Below are 21,459 nucleotides of genomic sequence, written 5' to 3' on the forward strand. Positions count from 1 at the left end.
CGCCTCACAGTTTGGCGGGCAGCAACCTCCTTTGAAGAAGACCGCAGAGCCCACCTCACTGACAAAAGGCAAAGGAGGAAAAACCCAACACCCAACCCCAACCAACCAATTTTCCCCTGCAACCGCTGCAATCGTGTCTGCCTGTCCCGCATCGGACTTGTCAGCCACAAACGAGCCTGCAGCTGACGTGGACTTTTTACCCCCTCCATAAATCTTTGTCCGCGAAGCCAAGCCAAAGAAGAAAGAAAGACAATATATACACAAACACATCGATCGCGGCAGCACTCACCTCCCCCCCCCACCCCCACCACCCGTTCGCGGCAGCACTCACCTCCCCCCACCCCCATTCGCGACAGCACTCACCTCCCCCCTGTTCATGGCAGCACTCACCCCCTACCTCCCCCAGTTCTCAGCCACACACATCACCCTCCCCCATTAATGTGATGAATTCCCCACAAAGATAAACATTACTGTACTTACTTTAATCATTTAGACACACCATTTCTAAACATCCACTCCGTTACAAGGTACAAACCCTTCTAAAATGCATCACCTCACACTTGTCTGATGATCATTTTTTGGCCCATTCTCCTTGCTGGTCCAGATCCCTCTGCAACTTTGAAAATCTTCCTCGCTGTCCACGATGCATCTTATCTTTGTGCCATCAGCAAACTTGCTGATCTAATTTACCACATTATCATCCAGATCATTGATATACAGCAAACAACAATGGTCCCAACACAGATCCCTGAGGCACACCACTAATCACAGCCTCCAATCTGAGAAGCAACCATCCAGTACCACTCTCCGTTTTCTCCCACACAGCCTATTCTAAATCCAGTTTACAACCTCTCCTTGAATACCTAGTGCCATAACCTTCTGAACTAACCACCCATGTGGGATCTTGTCAAAGGCTTTACTAAAGTCCATGTAGACAACATCCACAACCTTTCCTTCCTCCACCTTCTTGGCCTATAATTGCCTGATGATACACTATCAATAAAACCAAAAGACTGGAGTTGCAGGATGACAGGTTTTTAATATCATAAGACTTGGACCATGCTCCTGTTCTGGCCCGATCCCAGGACTCGAACTTGGCTTAACTGCCTTTATTTGGGGATTACAGGGGGTGGAGTCACCAAGAGAAGGCAGGCCAAACATACATATGAACCAAGCATATACACAGTGTCAGTAACCAAGTTACAGTAATATAGTGGTGTATCACCACACCTGGTTTATATTTGGAACCTTTTTGAAACAATGGAACAACATGAGCTTCCTTCCAATCTTCTGGCACATCACCGGTGGCTGAGGACATTTTGAATACATCAGCCAAGGCCCCTGAAATTCCTACACTAGTCTCCCTCAATATCTGGGGGAATGTCATATAGGGCCCAGATAATTTGTCTATCTTTGTTCACTGTAAGGCACCTCTTCCTCCTTAATCTCTATCTCTTCCATGACTCTTCTGTTGGTTTCCCTTCCTTCCTTATGCACTTTGCCAGTTTTCTGAGAAAATACTGATGCTCCTCACATAATTTGCCACTCTGATCCTCTAGGACACACGTCAAACTCAGGCCCGCGGGCCAAATTTGGCCCATGATATAATTATATTTGGCCCGCAAGATCATATCAAATATGTATTAGAGCTGGCCCGCTGGCCGCCGCGCCAGTATAGCACATGCACAGCTAATACTACAAATCCCAGAATGCTTTGCAAATGCGTTGCCGCTGGCCCGTCAGCCCGCTAATCGCCCCACCTCCTCTCTTTACTTTCATTAGCATCTGTGACCTGTCGCCCAACTCACGTGTAATAGACCCCTTATGAAAAATGGCCAAACGAAAGACAGAAAACAGGACCTTTCAAGACAGGTGGGAGGCAGACTCTATGTTCATCATATTAAAAGACAAACCTGTTTGTCATTGAAGCAAGTTATTTTTTTTGACTTGTTGGCTTGTGAAAAAAAAAATACATTTAAAAGGAGCTTAAAGGTTATAGAGAAATATTATTTATTGAATATTTTATTTCTCATTTGTTAATGCTTCTTCTGGAAAGAGTTTAACCAAAACTATTATTAAACATTTATTTTAATAAGAAAAAGTTTAACATTACATTTGTTGAAAGAAGAGAAAACATGCAGATGTTGTTGAAAATTTTCAATAAATATTTAGTTTGGCCCACGACTTAGTCCAAGTTTTTAATTTTGGCCCTCCGTGAATTTGAGTTTGACACCCCTGCTCTAGGAGAACAATTTTGTCCCTTACTATTCTTTTACTCTTAATCTATTTATAGAAACCCTTCGGGTTTACCTTCACATTATCTGCCAGTGCAACCTCGTGTCTTCTGTTTCCCTTCCTGATTTCTTTGAGTATTTTCTTGCTCTTTTTTGAATTCTTCAAGTACCTCATTATTTAAATTCAATTTACCCTATTGCTGTAGAATTAATACTGAAGTTCCTGTTGCATGAATCCAACATGCACCAGTTTAAACAATACAGCAGCAATGAAAGACACATTAAAGCAATGACTTTCCATTTCATTATCCCACTGCACTTTAGAGTCAATGATGTACTTAAAAAAAATGTGAGCACAGAGAGAAAATATAGACAACTTGGCAACTAATTTGTACCCAGCAGGTCACCACAGTTATTGAATCGTACAGCTAGGAGCAGGTCCTTCAGCTCAATTCATCCTTCACAACCATAAGTAGCCACCTGATTTGTTTTTTTTTAATGTTTTTTCTTTAGGAGCCCATGGTATTATAATACATCCTTGAAAGCTCACCCCGAATGTTTTCACATTCTCTTCAGCTGTCGCTTTTAGAACCATGGTATGTCGTGCATCCAGTCCAGACAGCTAAGCCACCTTCACCTCCCCACTCCACCCCCCGCCCCAAGCACTTCCTCCTTAGAAACAAGGACTACACTCACTTTGGCTTCCTGACTCTCTCAGATTCCTGGCATGTCACTCACTGGTGTCGACAATGATGAGGACGGACACAGTTCATCTGCATCCCTTTATTCCCCATTACCACATTTCCAGAAGTCCTATATCAGAGATGTGTCTTGAGCTGTTTTGCTTAATCTTTTCCCCACACTCACCCGTTCCCTTTATCACACCTTCCATTACCTGCAGTCCTCACCAAATTTCTACTCTCTTGAGCTCTCACCCGTTTCCTTTATCACACCTTCCATTACCTGCAGTCCTCACCAAATTTCTACTCTCTTGAGTTCTCACCTAACTACTTTCTCACATCACAGCAAATGCTAGAACACAAAATAAAATCTGATCACGCACGAAGCAGCAGGTTCAACAGTGTCTATGGGGAGATGGCATTGGGACTTCACTCTTCCATTTGCTTTCATTTTCAATGGTTCTGTTTACCCAGCATACAATATCCCAAACTTGGTGTTTTTTGCCTTTGTCACCTGTCAGCACAAAAAACATGAGCTAGTTACTTGCCTGGAAATGCTGTTCCATGACCTGTATTTTGCCTTGATCGGGGCATTTCTTCAGGGCTCGGTCAGCATACTGAAGCAAAATTTCTACCATCTGAAAAGAAAGTTTGTAAGTACAGATCAGCTTTATTCCAATCTCCGAGCAAATGTCAGTGACAGCGCCCCAATCCCCTCTCCAAAAGCAAGAAAAACATTCAAATGAATTCATAGCTTTTTTTTGTAATTTGGGAGCAATTCAACATCATGCTGGTATCGTAGAATTTGTAGCAGAATTCACAGAGAAAGAACAGAGACAGAGAAAAGTGACGAGTCACAGCAACTCACAAAGCCAAAGAAAGAGAAGTGGTATTCCAGAAGAACACAATCAGATGTTCAGGTTTACATAAATTATCACAATATGGAAATCCAAAGCATAATTCCAAAATTTGTAGATGGAATATAATTAGAGTGCTGTCATTAAGATGAAAATGCTGGCAATATACCAAAAGCAATAATAAAATTGGACAGAACATACAAGAACAAGTGATTAGAAGGACACTCGTAAATTATTTATTTTCTTATGAGAGGAGAAAGAAAAGGATTAAGGAATACTGACAGACAAAATCAAAGGTACAGAATGGAAAACGTGAAAATTAAAGTAAACATTTTTAGAGTAGCTAAAAGAATCCTGGTCTCCACCTTAGAAAATGGATACACATTAAAAACTCTGATAATCTGCAGTCTGACCATTCAGAAATGATAATAGATCAATGTATGGCTCAGCAGTTAAGGTTAGGAATTTCCAGGACTCCAGTCGACTTGCTCCCCAATCACTTGATGGAATCTCATATTCACAACTGACCCAACAATTTTCCAAAACTTTTTCCAGATTCCCAGTTCCAAGAACCCTGAACTTTCATTGTGGCACTTGAACCTGTCTCACCAACCACTTACTAAAATCCTTGACACTCACTGTGACATTTGTACTGGCAGTGACCTTAGTACCTGTCTCTCCAACCACTCACTGAAATCCTTGACATTCACTGTGACATTTGTACTGGCAGTGACCTTAGTACCTGTCTCTCCAACCACTCACTGTGATAACGTTCAACAGTTTAAGGGAGATGAAAAAAGATGAATGTCATGAATAAGCAATACTTTACCCGATCAGCCACAACTCCCTTCCGCTTGTTCTGATCTCCAAGCAACCCTAACAATGAGAAAAGAATAATTGTAGAAACAAACTTTGAACAGCATACATGTGTTGGGAATGGCCAAGGGAGAAACATAGAAGACATGGGAATTGAGAACAAGGAGGTAATGTTAAATTAATATAATTTATCCCCTCGTCGAGGCCCACTATTTAGTGAAATGAGCATGTGGCAGTCCAAATCTAGTTCCAAGTATCATAATTTTCTAAGATAGTAGTGTGTTAATAATTCAGCATAATCACATTGAAAACCATTATTCAGAGTGTGGGACGTAGAAATATCAGATGGAACTTTAATCTGTACCTGTGGCCTTGTGTTCAACAGTGACAGACATAAATATAATCACTTCCTTTTCCAGCTCTAACATCCCTCCAATTAATAACATTTTAATTTCTTTTAAATCTATATTTCCATAATTTCCCAAGGGATAATTATTTGATTTCACTTTTTATGTCAACAGACGTCATTACAGATAAATTAACTTAACACATCGTGACAAGGATTTTGTGGGGCAAACTAATTGTTTCCATGGATTTCCAAAATGAACAGAATATAACAGCACAGTACAAGCCCTTTGGCCCACTATGTTGTGCAGACCTTTATTCAACAAACTAACCCTTCCCTACCTCACACCCATAACACTCCACTTTTTATTGCATCCATCTGCCTGTCAAAGAGTCTTTTAAATGTCCTTAATGACAAAACCCAGAGTTATTCTTACTTGGTAACATTACCTAAATTGAAGCAATCTAATTATCAAATAGAATTTGTTAAAATTGTACCGGCAGTGGCCAGAAGATGTTTAGCAATTGCATGGAAGTCTGATTAACATCTAAATATGGCCTGTTGGAACACAGAGATACATAGTTGTATTCCCCTTGAGAAAATTACTTAAGAAATATGTGTGATATATTTTTAAATCTTTAATGTAAATCTTTAATTATGTTCTGCCTAACCCTTGAGAACTGCATTGATCTTCTCCAAAGAAAAAAACCCCATAGAATATCAATTTATGATCCATGGAATGTGCAGCACTTTTCAGCAATCCATTCTGCTTTTTTTTGTTCTTTTTTCTTTATCTCTCTCTTTACTTTCTTTTTCTCTTGCTTTTCCTTTATATCTATCTTTTTCTTTGGGCTTTTTTCTGGGGTGGGTTGGGGTATAACCACCACCAAATCTGGCAATGGAATCAAGGCACCCACTACTCTCGGTGTAAAAGAAACTAAGTCTTAACGTCGCCCCTAACCTTTCCTGACCTCGCCTCATACAGATGTCCTCTGCTACTCTCCACCCAGGAAGGTGTTGCTGGCTGTCCACCCTATTTATGCCTTTCATAATCTTGTCGACCTCTATTAAATCACCTCTCTTCCTTCACTCCAAAAAAAACCCCAATATCTGTTTATCTTGCCTCACAAGACATATTCTCCAATCCAGGCAACATTCTAGTAAATCTCCTCCGCACCCACATAGTTTCCACATTCTTCCTGTAATGAGGTGATCAGAACACAATATCCCAGTGTGCTCTAACCAGTTCTACAGAGCTGAAACATTACCTCATTACTCTTGAACTTAATCTCCCAAATAATGAAGCCCAGCACCCCTTCCTAACTATCTTATCAGCCTGCAAAAAACCTTGAGAGATCTATGCATTTCGACCCCAAGATCCCTCTGCTCTTCCACACAGTAACAAATCCTGTCATTAACCATGTAGTCTGCCTTCAAGTTTGAACTTCCAAAATGCATCAGATTTGACATTTATCAGACTACATACATGACATCACATACAACCCTTAGATTCCTTTTCTTGCAGCTAAGTTAAAATTGGTACTGCAAAAAATTGTACACAATGTACACATGTAAACAAATAAAAAATTGTGGATACCGAACGTAAATAAACTGTGCAATACAAAGATTTTTTTTAAAATTAATAAAATACAAAAGTAAGAGACCTTAAATGAGTCCCTAATTGAGTTAATTGTTAAATACTGTGATAATGGAGGGGTAGCAGCTGTTCCTGAACTGGTAGTGTGAGTCTTGTGGCACCTATACCACTTTCCTGATGGCAGCAACGAGAACAGAGCATTTGCTGAGTAGTGAGGGTCTTTAATGCTCTCCAATAGCAGCATTGTCTGTAGATGTTCTTAATAATGAGGAGGGTTTTGCCCTGTGATGTCCTGGGCTGTGTCCACTACCTTTTAGAGGGCTTTATGCTCAGAGGTACTGGTGTTGCCATACCAAAACCAGGTTTCAGCTGGTGAGCATACTTTCCACCACACATCTGGAGAAATTTGCCAGGGCTTCTGATTTCATATCAAACCTCCGCAAACTTCTGAGGAAGTAGAGGTGCTGATGCGCTTTCATCATGATGCCATTAGTGTGCTGGGTTCAGGAAAGATCCTCCAAGATAGTGTCTCCCAAGACTTATTTGCTCTCCCTCTCCATCTCTGATTCACCTCTGGTTTTCCCTTCCTGGTCAACAGTTAGTTTTCGAAAAATGAGTGCAAGATTGTTGAAGGTGCACTATTCATCCAAATTTTCAATCTCCCTCCTTTCTTTTAATAGCTTATTTAAAAATTTTGACCATACATGCAGTTAATCACAAAATTAAAAAATACAAGAACAAAAGTAAATCCAGTATTTATTCCATGATGGTTATACCCCCAACCCACCCCAGAAAAAAGCCCAAAGAAAAAGATAGATATAAAGGAAAAGCAAGAGAAAAAGAAAGTAAAGAGAGAGATAAAGAAAAAAGAACAAAAAAAAAGCAGAATGGATTGCTGAAAAGTGCTGCACACTCCATGGATCATAAATTGATATTCTATGGGGTTTTTTTCTTTGGAGAAGATCAATGCAGTTCTCAAGGGTTAGGCAGAACATAATTAAAGATTTACATTAAAGATTTAAAAATATATCACACATATTTCTTAAGTAATTTTCTCAAGGGGAATACAACTATGTATCTCTGTGTTCCAACAGGCCATATTTAGATGTTAATCAGACTTCCATGCAATTGCTATACATCTTCTGGCCACTGCCAGCACAATTTTAACAAATTCTATTTGATAATTAGATTGCTTCAATTTAGATAATGTTACCAAGTAAGAATAACTCTGGGTTTTGTGGAAATTTAGTTCTGCTCTAAGAAATTTCCTAGATCGACCCAAAAAAATCTCACTTTAGAACATAACCAGGTTGAATGTAAAAAAGTTTCAACCTCTTTGCCACATCTAAAACATAGGTCTGATAAATCAGAATTTGATTCATTTAATTTCTGTAGTGCAAGATAAAATTGATGCAGAAAATTACATTGTACTAAACATTGTAGCATATCTTACATTGATTGTATTAGTCATACTATCCCGACATAGTTCAGACTAGGTTTCCTCATCTATTCTTACATTTAAGTCTGATTCCCATCTCTGTCTGAATTTATGAACCCCCTTGTTTGGGGGCTTCCCATTTGAAGTTAAGAGATACATGGCTGAAGTAAATTTCTTTGTACTCCCCTTTTGAATCAGAATTTACACATTACTATAATTTGGTAAAACATTATTGGGCCCAATTTATCCCTTATATATGCTCTTATATGAAAATAGCAGAAGATTGTGTTGTTAAGAATTTCAGACTTATTTTTTTAATTGTTCAAACAATATCAAGTGTCTCCGCTCATAAGAATCAATATATCTGATTACTTTATGAGACCAAATTTCCAAATAAATCTATCCTGGAATAAGAATCATATCTATTTGTATTAAAAAGAATAACCTTTCTCCTGGATGAATTCTTCTCCAGGCATCCACTAAATTCAGCTCTCTCATCCATACCAAAGTGGCTTTCGCCACTTTTGCCCTCATTACACTCTCATTGATCTATCCAAAACTAGATCCAGACAAAAATTGAAATTTCCTCTGATTAAAATATTTACATATTTGCTAAATTAAGCAATATTTCTTTCATAAATTTCTCATCATCAATATTTGGCACATATACATTCATGAGGGTCCAGGATTCTAACCATATTTGAGAGTACACCATAACATATCTACCTGCAGAATCTATTACCACACATTGCACTCTAACTAGAAGATCATTTTGCATCAAAATTGCTACTCCTCTTGCTTTTGAATTAAATGAAGAAGCAAAGACCTGTCTCACCTAATATTTTTTAAATTTTTGATGCCCTTTCTCAGTTAAATGAGTTTCCTGTAGGAAGGCTAAATCCATTCCCAGTTTTTAATATATGACAATATTCTCTTTCTCTTCACCTGCCCATTTAACACATCAATATTAAAACTTAACCTTCTCTACTGTATACTGACTCATCACTTTTCTTTATCCAACCCACTCCCGTGGTATTATCAGCAAATTTATAGATGGCATTGTTGATATACATAACCACATAGTCATAGGTGCCAAGTGAGTAGAGCAGGAAGATAAGAATGCAGCCATGTGGTGCTCTAGTATTGATGGCACTGATTATGGACTGGAGATGAGGAAATTCATGATTCAATTACACAGTGGGGTGTTGAGTCCCAGGTCTTGGAGTTTGCTGATCAGTTTTGAGGGGATGATGGTGTTAAATGCTGAACTGTAGTTGATAAAGAGCATCCTGATGAATGCATCTTTGCTGACCAGGTGTTCCAGAGCTTTGTGTAGACCCAGTGAGATGGCACCTAACCTGTTGTTAGGATAGGCAAACTGGAACATATACATGTCGCTGTTCAGACAGGAGCTGATATGCTTCAATATAAGCCATTTCATCATTGTTGATCTAAGTACTACTGATTGATAGTCATTAAGGCAGGTTACGACGCTCTTCTTGCTCATTGGTATGATGCCGATTTCAAATAGATGGGTACCATGCCCTGCCAGAGTGTGATGTGAAGATATCCAGGAGTCCGTTGGTAAGCCCAGATTTTTAATACTCGGCCAGAGAACTTGGGGGTGCAGAGGGGTACTTCATCACTTTGGCTGTAGTAAAATCAGATGTAGAAGGCATTGATTTTTCTCTGGGAGTAAAGCTTTGCTGTCTGCTACTGCAATGGCTTTGGCTTTGTAGCAGGTTATGTCATTTAGGCCCTACCACAGCTGTCGGGTGACCTTTGTTGTTTCGATTTTCAAACGGAATCTCCACTTCACCCTGGACAGAGCTTTTCATAGGTCATACCTGCTCCTTCTGTATTGTTCGAGATCTCCAGACATATATCCAGATTCAATTCTATCTGGGACTTTTGTCCTGAAAGTAACATTCTTGAAAACAGCCCTAAATAATTTCCCATCAAAATATGCTCTCTTGTATGGTGTATATTTCCTCAGGTACATCTGATCCAATTTATGCTCCCAAGTTCCTGCCGAATAGCAACATACTTTCCCTACCACCATCAAATGTTTTCCCAAATTTTATGTTTCTGACCATCTCCAGCTCAATGATAAAAGACAAAGTCCTTATCACTTTCTGCAAAATGTTCCCCCATTGAGAGATCTGGCACCTGACTTGCTTCATTTCCCAATATCACGTCAAGCATAGCTTCTCCTCTGGTTAGCCTATCGACATATTGTGTCAGGGAACCTTTGTGAACACAGGTAACAAATTCCACTCCATCCAAATCCTTCACTAAAGATGGTGCCAATCAACATTTGAAAAGCATAAAATCACTCATCACAACAATCTTATTATTTTTGCACCCTTCTGAAATCTCCCTCCCTATCTGATCCTCAATGTCTCTGTTACTACTGGGGGGGTCTATAATATACACCCAGTAGGGTTATTGCCCCCTTCCTGTTCTGACTTCTACCCACACTGACTCAATGAACAATTCCTCCACTACTTCCCTCTTTTCTGGAGTTCTGATAGTGCCTTGATAGGGGCTCATGCTCCAACACAATGGTTATATATCTTTGCTTTCTACAGATGCTGTGTGATCTGCTGAGTTTCTCCTGCACTTTGTGCATTAAAATGCCACTCCTCCGCCTCTTTTACCTCCCTCTCCATCCTTTTTGAAACCTCTAAAGCTTGGCACATTCAGTGGCCTGCCCCTGAGAAAGCCAAATCTCTGCAATGGCCACAATGTCACAGGTCCACATATTGGCTCATGCTTTGAGTTCATCAGTTCTGTTCTGAATACTTGAACTAAAGTATTTACAAAATTTACCCCATCCAACTCACTGTATTTCAGTTCCATCCACTGCCTATTATCCTCACAGTCTCACATAGCATCTAACATTTCATCACTCCTCCATCGGTGACCTAACACTTTGGTTCCTGACACCCCCTCCCCCCACCCCCTGCCCGCTTAGATAATGTTAACTCTCCTCAACAGGTCTATCAAACCTGCCTGCAAGGATATAGTTCCCTCTCTAGTTCAGGTGCAATCCAGACAGTCAGGAGAGAGCAAGAGAACAGGCAGTCAGTGCAGGGTGTTCCTGTGGCCGTTCCCCCTCAATAACTCGCAATGTTGAGGAGTTGACCTAACATGGACAAGACAAGGCAGTCAGGTCTCTGGCACAGAATCTGGCCCTGTGGCTAAGGAGGTGAAGAGGTAAGGTGTACTGATAAGTGGGTTCAATAATGAGGAGATGGATAAGAGATTCTGTGGAAGAGATTCAGCATCCCTGATGGTGCATCTCAGGTGACAGGGTCCAGGATATCTCAGATTGGTTCTCAGCACTCTTAAGAGGAAGGGTGAACAGACAGACATTGTGGTCCATGCAGGGACCATTAACGTGGGTAGAAAGGGTGATGATGTCCTGAAAAGAGGTACAAGATTTCAAGATTACTACCCGTGCCACATGCTGGAGAGGTTAGAAATAGGAAGATAATGCAGCTTAACATGTGGTTAAAGCAATAGTGCAGGAAGCAGAGCTTCAGATTTCTGGATCACTGAGCACTTTCCCAGGGAAGGTGGGAACTGTACCAGCAGGAAAGTTAGCATATGAACTGGAGGGGGAGTAATATCCTTGCTGGAAGGTTTGCTTATTTTGCTCTGGGTGGTTTAAACTAGATTTGCAAGGGTGTGGGAACCAGAGTGCCAGCACAGATTGTTGAGTAAAGCAGGAAAAGGTCATGTTAAGGCTGCATACAAGATAGAAATCAAAGGGTTGTGAGTGATGGAAATAATGCTCTGAGGTGCATCCATTTCAATGCAAGAAGCATTGCAGAGAAGGCAGATGAAATTAGAGTGTGATTGACATGTGGAATTATGACTGTGGCCATTAGTGAAACTTGGTTTTAGGAGACTTGGTTTTAGGACTAGTAGCTCAATATTCCAGTATTCTGTTGTTTCAGACACAATAGAGCAGGAAGAGTGGCATTACTTGTCAGAGAAAATACCACAGCTGTACTCAGGCAGGACAGACAAGAGGGTTCATCTGAGCCATTTTTTGGGAAAAAAATAGGTTTTGTATGCAATCAAAAGCAGTAAGTTATTTAAGGTGTTTAAACAGATTTGGTATACAAGCATTTTGATAGTCAATAGACAATAGATAATAGACAATAGGAGCTGGAGTAGGCCATTCGGCCCATCGGGCCAGCACCGCCATTTTAGATAATGGCTGATCATTACCAGGGATTATCAGGGATTGATTAAGGATAGTCAACATGGCTTTGTACATTGTAGGTTGTGTTTAACTAATCTTGTAGAGTTTTTCGAGGAGGTTACCAGGAAAGTTGATGAAGGAAAGACTATGGATGTTGTCTGTGTGGAATTTGGTATGGCCTTTTACAGTGTACCAATGGGAGGTTAGTGAGGAAGGTTCAATCTTTGAATGGAGGCCTGTGACTAGTGGTATGCCTCAAGGATCAGTGCTGGGTCCATTGTTGTTTGTCATCTATGTTAATGATCTGGATAATAATGTGGTGAATTAGATCAATATACAGAAGAAACAAATACTGGAGGTGTAGTAAACAGCAAGGAAGGCTTTCAAAGGTTGCAGAGGGATCTAGTCCAAATGGAAAAATAGGCTGCAAAATGGCAGATGGAAATTAATACAGACAAGTGGGAGGTGTTGCATTTTAGAAGGACAAACCAAGGTAGGACGTACACAGTTAATAGTAGGGCACTAAGGAGTGTGGAAGAACAAAGGGATATGGGCATACAGATATACAATTTCCTGAAAGTGGTGTCACAGTTTGATGTGATAGTAAAGAGAGCTTTTGGCACATTGGCCTTCATAAATCAAAGCATTGGGTATAGGAGTTCGGATGTATTAGTAAAGTTGTATAAGACAGACATTGTTTGGGCTAAATCTGGAGTTTTGGTCTTCGAACTACAGGAAAGATATCAGTAAGATTGAAAAGAGTGCAGAGAAAATTTACTAGGATGTTACTGGGATTTGAGGAACTGAGTTACACCAAAAGGTTAAATAAGTTAGGAATTTATTCCCTGGAGCATAGAGGCACAAGACATGGGTTAAGGGTGAAAGGGGAGAAGTTTGAAGGAACCATAAGAGAGAATTTCTTCACAAAGAGACTGGTGTGAGTATTGAATGAGCTGCCAGCTGAAGTGATGAATTCAGGTTCAGTGTTAAGAAAAATTTGGACAGGTATATGGATTGAAGGATTATCGAGCCTTATGGTCATGGCAGGTCAGTGGGATGAGGTAGAATAATAGTTCAACATGGACTCGAAGGGCCAAAGGGCCTGTTTTCTGTGCTGAAATGATCTATGGAACTAAGTAATTCTGTTCCCTGCCCCTACCCTCTCCCCTCAAATTATTCATTCATCAAAAATCTTCAAATTTTTCAATCCCAAATTATTGGTGGAACATAGCCATGTTATTCTGAATGCTTTCCTTCTGTGCAGTACATTTCAATTGTTTTATTAACATTACAAGTTAAGCAATGAGTGCATTCTTCACTAGTTCTAATCACAACGAGTCATCACTCACCCACTACTGCCTTGGCCTTTCCTTCATTAAACGACCATGCGAGGGAGAGTGCTTCAATGAATCTCTCCTGCTTCAACAGATAATCCAGCCTCTGCAGACACAGCAATGAGAAAAATCGGTGTGTCAAGGCTCTCGCCATTTTTTAATAGCATCTATAGGAAGTACGAACTTCCTTGCAGCACATATAGAAGCATACATCATCTGTGGGTTAACGGCCAGAGTGCTGTGGTTAAATGATTCCACAATCTGACTGGACTAAAGATCAAGCCATCTCTCACAAGTTGTCTTAGTTTGATCTCAAGTGCAAACCTGATCCTTGGAAGCTAATGATTTACAGGCAACACATGCTACACTTCAGCTCAGGTAAAACACCACATTTTCTACAGACTCACAGAACAGTCCTGTGTTGTATCAACCAATATGAACCTGCTCCACAATCAATCTAACCCTTCCCTCCCAAAGATTCCATAAACCTCATTTTCCTTTAATCTATGTGCCTATCCCAAGATTCTTTTAAATAGCCTTATAGCCACATCAACTATTACACCTGGGCAGTAGATTCCAGATATTCACCATACTGTGTAAAAATAACTACCTCAGACATATATCCTAAACTATTCTCCACACCTTAAACAGATGTCCTCTGGTATCAGCTGTTGCTGACCTCAGAAAAACATACTGGCCATCCACCCTATCTATGCTCCTCATAATCTTGCATACTTCTTTAAGTTACCTCTCATCCTTCACCTTCATTCCTTTAAATTTGAAAAAGCTAGATCGCCCAACTTTTCCTCATAAGACATGTTTTTCCATTCAGGCAACATCCTGATAAATCTCTTCTACATCCTCACTAAAGCTTTGACATTCTTCTTGTTATGAAGTGAACTCAATACTCCAACCAGAACTTTCTTGAGCTGTTATATTACCTCACAGCTCTTTAAATCAATCATTTACCTTCCTAACCAGACATTAACCATGTATTCCACCTTCAGGTTCAACCTTCCAATGTGTATTTTTTCACAATTTTATAAATTGAACTCCTTCTGATACTTATCCATGCTTGTTGTAACATACGACAACCCTCTACACTATCCATCACACTACCGATCTTCATATCATCTGCAAACGTATTAAGCCATCCTTCTACTTCATTGTCCAAGTCAGTTGTAAAGATGACAAAAGAGCTCAAATATTTGGACTGATGCTCAACTGTGTTACTGGCAAGTGCTGCACTCTCTGAGAAGTCATCCTTGTGTGAGACTTTGAACTGAAGCTATGCCTGCTTCCTTAGATGGACACAATATTAAATCCCTCAGCCATCAACAATAGCTTTGTTTCTGTCAGATATTACCGACAGTGTTAGCACAGTGGTTAGTTCCAGTGACCTGGGTTTAAATCTGGCACTATTTGTAAAGAGTTTGTACATTCTTGCCATTTCTACGTGTGTTTCCTCCCATCCTTCTTAATGTATGGGGGTTGTAGATTAATTGTCCATGGGATGGAAAGGCCTGTTACCTGGCAAACCAAGTAATTGAAGAAAGACTCACCTATATCTCTCTCCTCTTCTTCTCCCCCCACTCCTTTCCCAACTCATCCCCTCCTTGTTCCATCCACTTGTACTTATTTCACCCACTTAATCCCCACTCTAATCTGATTCCATTTGCCTTTTACTTCTCCCCTATTGATTCACTATCACTTTCTTATTTATCACATTCTAACTTCTTCGAGTCATCATGTTGTCACTTATCAGTCTCTAGCAGTTATCTCCACCTTCACCCAACACACCCCCCCATCTGGCTCAATTTGCCCATCATCCATTACCCCTTCTTGGTCCACCTATCACCTGCTGGGTCATCTCACTACTCCCTCCCTCCTCTTTGCATTCCCTATCTTGCCTCCCTGCTGTCTCAATGACAATCAACTGATGAATTTCTCCAGCAGCTTTTTTTTCTTCAGATTGATTTTCTTCAGTCTCTCCTGTTTCTATAAAAATAATTAAGCTGAGAATTACTTATTCACTTTTTCAGCAACAATAATATTTTGTTTTTCAACAATTGTTACAGAATTCAGGAAATTTAGCATTCAAGGCGGCATGGTTGGCATAGTGGTTAGCGCAACGCCTTTACAGCACCAGCGGTATGGACCGGACTGGGGCTCAAATCCCGCACTATCTGTATGTAGTTTGTACATTCTCTGCATGCCTGTGTGGGTTTTCCCGGGGGGGGTGTCTGGTTTCTTCCCACAGTTCAAAATTTACCGGGGGTGTAGGTTAATGGGGTGTAAATTGGGTGGCACGGACTCATGGGCCGAAATGGCTTGTTACCGTGCTGTATGTCTAAATTTTTTTTAAATTTAAAAAGTTATCGCCCCATTTTCATGCAAGGTCTCACATTAAACAAAGTCTCACATGATTTCAATTTTCCCAACGTATTTGTTTTTCCCCAACTTAGCTACCAAGACAGTTTCTTCTATTAGCAATATATTATAAGAGCCTTTAAAATAAACCAGATTCTGTTTCCCATTGAAGAAAATGGCTTCCCTCTCTATGAGACTATTTTTTGTTTAATTTGACAATAGTGTCATTAGGGGAAAGCAGGAAAGATAAAAAGAAATCCAGACCAAAGGAATGGCAAACCTCCATGGTGGCTGAACTTAAATGAGTCACAGACAAGAAGTGGTCCATCACACAGATGGCTCTTGGTCTACGGAAGCCAATTGAAATGGAAATGGCCTGAAGGAACATAATTTATTGAGCTGCACTTGTAAGCCAAGCCAAGCAGTCCTAATGCAAAAAGGAAGATGTTAGCAGATAGTTTTTTCTTTTTAACTGAAAAACCAGCCAGATGCTCCCCTCAAAATAATTTAGCTTGCTTACCTCCCGCCAAGTCCTCAGAGTAATCACATGCACAGACTACAAAAAAGAGAGAAAAAGTCAATGTATGGGTCAATAATGTGCACAATAACCCCACCAAGTTTATCAATGAGAAAAGGTTTAGTCTTTTCAATCTTACATCTCACCCATAAGCTGTGCCAGCACTCCCCACTGCCAAGTCTCCACATAGCAATATCACCTGCATATATCAAGGATAATCTTTCTGATATTTCACAGCTAATTTATCACAATTTGTTGTAATTTTCTGTGGCAAACTGCTTCCTTTTCCCCTGTTCCAAGTCATGGTGGCATGTTCTGTAAATGATTTTTAATCTTGTCTACAGACACTTGTGCCTTCAATCCTCAATGAAGGATTTCAGTTTGAAACGTTGACCATTCATTTTCTCCAAATGATTCTGCTTGACCTGATCACTCAGCTCCTCCAGCAGATTGTGTTTGGCTTCAGCTTCCAGTCTCTTGTGTACCTTAGATCCTTGTTGAAAAAAAGTTTTATCTTAAATAGCAGGAGGCTTTTAGGGATTGTTAAATGCATCGAATCTTTTGTTCCAACCAAAAATAATGGCCCAATATCAAAAAGAGGTAGGTACAACTAAAACCGAATCATGTTTGCATTTTGGGCACAAATGTGAATTCTAATGCTAATCAAACTAAAACTGCACCTCTTTGAGGATATGCTTGTTTATTATCACAAACACTATTGCAGCTTCCTCTCAAGGTGGTAAATGAGCACAAGCAGGTTGAACACTTCTACATTAATTAATCTACTCCAGGGTAATGCATGGAGACAGCAAACTCTCCATGACCCAACCAGATGACAACAATTCTGCACCCTACCCCTGAGGAAAGACCCTGTTTTCATAATTGTCTTCTTCACAAGCTAATGGCATCTGTCTCAAGGGCACATCACTAATTGACAACTACCCTCCAACTATCAGACTCCTGAACACAGACTCATTCAGACCCTCACTGAAGGACTCACACTTGGCTCATTATTTATTGCTGGATAGCCACACTTCTGCACATTCACAGTTTGTTTACAGTTCTTTCCTCCTTTGACTACAATTTACAGTTACTGGCAATTAGAGATTTTGCCTGCCCCGTAGAAAAAGAATCTCAGGGTTGTATGTGATGCCATGCATGTTCTTTGACAATAAATTTGAACTTTGATCTGAGAAAATAAACAATTCCACTTTTAATTCCACCTTATCAACTCTATGTCTAAGGAGAAAAAACATTGGATCAAAGGGAAAAAAGACATGCAAAATACCTACACACACAAAAGTGCTCACGAATGAATCACACATACATTGTCCTCCATAATGTTTGGAACAGAGAGTTTTTTCCTTTATTTGCCCCTGTGCGCCACATTTTAAAATTTGTATTAAAACAATTCACATGTAATTAAAGTGCACATTCCAGATTTTATTCACGGTTATTTGGTTTGACCATGTAGCAATAGCAGCACTTTTTATACATAGTCCGCATAGCAATGTAATGGATATTAAGGTAGTCATGTTTAGTATTTTATTGCTTGCAATGACTACCTGAAGTCAGTATTTCATAGACATCACCAGGTACTGAGTATCTATCTTCTCTGCCAGCTCTCTACTTTAGCTCCTGCTTGTTTCGAGGGTTTATCCCTTATGTTTTCTCTTCAGCATATGGAAGGCATGCTCAATTGGATTTAGATCGGGTGACAGACTTGGCCATTCAAGAAATTTCCAGTTTTTAGCCTTGAAAGTCTCCTTTGTTCCTTTAGCAGCATGTTTGGGATTACTGGCTTGCTGTTGGATAAAGTGCCGTCCAATGATTTTGGAGGCATTTACTTGAACTTGCGCAAGTGTTTCTATACAACTCAGGATTTATTTTGCTACTGCCATCAGCAGTTACATCATCAATCAAGATAGATACACCAGTACCTGTGGCAGACATGCATGCCCAGGCCATAACACCCCACCACATTTCACAGATGTGGTGGTATGCTTTGGATCTTGGGCAGTTCCTTTACGCCTCCACACTTTGCTCTTGCCATCACTCTGAAACAGGTTAATCTTGGTCTCGTGTAGCCACAAGACTTTTTGACAGAATTCTGCAAGCTCCTTTAAATACTTTTTAGCAAACTGTAATCTGGCCCTCCTGTTTCTTTCGCTAACTAGCGGTTTGAATCTTGCAGGGTAGCCTCCATACTTCCGTTCATGAAATCTTCTGCGGACAGTAGTTAGCGACACATCCACACCAGCCTCCTGAAGAAGCTTTCTGATCTGTCAAGACTTTTCTTCATCATGATGAGAATTCTTCTGTCATCATCAGTGGAGATCTTCCTTGGCCTACCAGCCCTTCTGCAATTACTGAGCTCACCTGTACACTTTCTTCTTAATGAAGTTCTAAACAGTTGATTTTGGCAATCTTAAGGTTTGGGCGATGTCATTGGCACCACTTCATTGACGGCACGGTTAGCATAGCGGTTAGCGCAACGATGTTGCAGCGCCATCAATCAGGACCAGGGTTAGAATCCCGCGCTGTATGTAAGGAGTTTGTACATTCTCCCTGTGTCTGTGTGGGTTTTTCCCCTAAGGCGCCAGTTTCCTCCCACCATTCAAAATGTACCGGGGGTTGAAAATCAATTGGGTGACCTGGGCTCGTGGGCTGAAAGGGCCTGTTACTGTGCTGTATGTATGTCTAAACTCTGGTCTTTGTGTTGAAAAATGGCAACTACAGACTCCAAAGGTAATCAAAAGTCTAGCTCCCTTATACCTGCACCAATGAAGCAATTAAATATACCGGAGTCATCACAAACACCTGTGAAGCCAAATGTCCCAAACATTATGGTGCCCTGAAATGGGGGAACTCTGTATAAAAAGTGCTGTAATTTTGCATGGTCAAACCAAAATATATACAAATTACCTTGAATAAAATATGCAATGTGCACTTTAATCATAGGTGAATTGTTTGATTACAATTTAAAACTGTGAAGCACAGGGGCAAATAAATGAAAAAACTAAATTTGTCCCAAACACTATGGAAGGCACTACAGACATCAGATATAGACTCTTTGTATTCCAGACTGAATCAATGATATATTAGACAATAAATCTAGTTGTGAAAAAAATTCACCATGTTTACCTTAGTTCCCAGATAGATAATTTGTCCTCCATAACTGCTGACTGACTGGTAACATGCCTTTTCACCAACTAGAGCCTAAAGAGATCAGCAATTATATTAGCAAAGTCTAATTTAAGGGTGCAGCAAAGCATCAATAATATTGCAATTTGTTGTCAATACTAATAAAATTATTAACAACAGTAATTAGGAAAACATTTCAAACATGCCTTCACAATGAATTGGTGGATAATTGAAGCACGAAATGTGATAGGGATCCATAAATATCAAAAAGATACTCAGAGATTATTTTTGGTCTCTACTCAATTGGCTGATCTCAATCAGAGCAGCAGACTGTTGATTACTGGTCTCAATAATTGCACATTGATGTGAGATGAGAAGATTTTGGTAGATTTCTGTCAGCATTTGCATGGATGTGAATGTTTGGAAAGGTCAAGCAGGTTGAATTGGACTTCTTCAAAAATGAAGAGAACTTTATCAGCACTCATTACTTGGGCTCAAGTGGAAAAATGTGGCCCTTGGGTTTGATAAACAAATAAACACGAAGTATTGAATGCCCATCTGGAGGATTGTTCATCAGTATTTCCCACTCCCAGTCAACAAAAAGATGAAGACAAAATTAGGATCCAAATAAAGCAAAGCTCTCTGTTTCAACAATCAGAAACTAATATTAATATGTAGAAATGAACAAATCTTAGTATCTTTGATTCTTAAAAAAGGTATTTTTTATTAATTGAATAAAATTCTTAATAGCAAAAACACATTCTGAACTAACAGGTCACCAATACTGACATCTATGAACTCGTTTACTCACTCTTACGCACTGTGGTTGTGCTAGGTTCAAGATCAATGATATATTGTGTGTGTATGGAGGATTTCAAGATATTATGACATAATGTAGAACCATGAGGAGCTGACTGTTATAATAAATTAATTTGATGGGTATAGTTGCTCAGGTTTGCACTCACGTGGCTCCATCAAGTTTCCCATAAACCTGCATGCACGGGATGGATCTTTCAATCTGATTACTTTTAAAGCATCCAATAAATTATCTAAGAGAATCAATGGTCAGCAGGTGCTTCCGTTGTGTCCTCTACATCGGAGAAACTGGATACAGACTGGGAGATTGCTTCACTAAATACCTTTGCTCTATTGACATCAATGACAGGGATCTCCAAGTGGCCAACCATTTCAATTCTGTGCCCCACTCCTGTGCTGACAAGTCTGTCCATGGCTTCGTGCACAGCCAAACCAGGACCACCCATAAGTTGGAAGTGTAGCACCTAATTTTCTGTCTGGGTGCTCTCAAGCTGGATAACATTAACAATGACTTCTGCGGTTTCTGTTAGCCTACTCCCTGCTCTCCCTTTCTTCCCCATCCCTCAGTCCTCTTTCATCCAGGTCTCCACTCCCTTCCCTCTCCATTTATACCCATAGCCCTTCACCCTGTTTGCTGATGTGCCTTTCCTCCCTATCTACCCTGTTAAATCACAAAAAAAATTGTCTATTTATTTATCTCTTTCTCTATCGCCAAACTGTGAGGCGCCAAGATGCACGGTTTGAGGCGTTATCAGCCCACTGGCGGTGGTCAATGTGGCAGGCACCAAGAGATTTCTTTAGGCAGTCCTTGTACCTTTTCTTTCTATTTATTTATTTATTCACATATATATTTAATATACAAATAGATTTTTTTTAGTCAGACTATCATCCATGAGTAAAACTAGTTTTAATTTGCGGAAAATACATTCCAAATTGTTTTCTGGTCAGGCCAAAGAAAAAGTGTCCAACTGAAATGTTTTGCAATGTGCCACTTGGAGTTGCTGAATTTAAAGAAGCCTGATTTAAAGAGAGTATAATGTGTGAAACAAGGTCATCAATTAATTCTGGGTCAAAGCCAATATTGCTGACATGGT

The 21,459-nt window shown here is 39.9% G+C and overlaps 1 protein-coding gene across 6 annotated transcripts in view; it reads right to left on the reverse strand.

Moving 5' to 3' along the window:
• Positions 1-21,459, reverse strand: part of vps8 (VPS8 subunit of CORVET complex) — a 681,049-nt gene that overhangs the window by 555,328 nt on the left and 104,262 nt on the right. For all 6 annotated transcript variants that reach the window (XM_069934259.1, XM_069934258.1, XM_069934264.1 and 3 more), the window contains 5 exons: positions 19,550-19,624; positions 16,409-16,444; positions 13,534-13,624; positions 4,601-4,647; positions 3,463-3,552 (listed from right to left, as the gene is read on the reverse strand). In XM_069934259.1, coding sequence (XP_069790360.1) covers positions 3,463-3,552; positions 4,601-4,647; positions 13,534-13,624; positions 16,409-16,444; positions 19,550-19,624 — 339 coding nt within the window. The remainder of the gene's footprint in view (positions 1-3,462; positions 3,553-4,600; positions 4,648-13,533; positions 13,625-16,408; positions 16,445-19,549; positions 19,625-21,459) is intronic.

The sequence above is a fragment of the Narcine bancroftii genome, chromosome 4 (assembly GCF_036971445.1).
Source record: "Narcine bancroftii isolate sNarBan1 chromosome 4, sNarBan1.hap1, whole genome shotgun sequence".
Lineage (NCBI taxonomy): Eukaryota > Metazoa > Chordata > Chondrichthyes > Torpediniformes > Narcinidae > Narcine > Narcine bancroftii.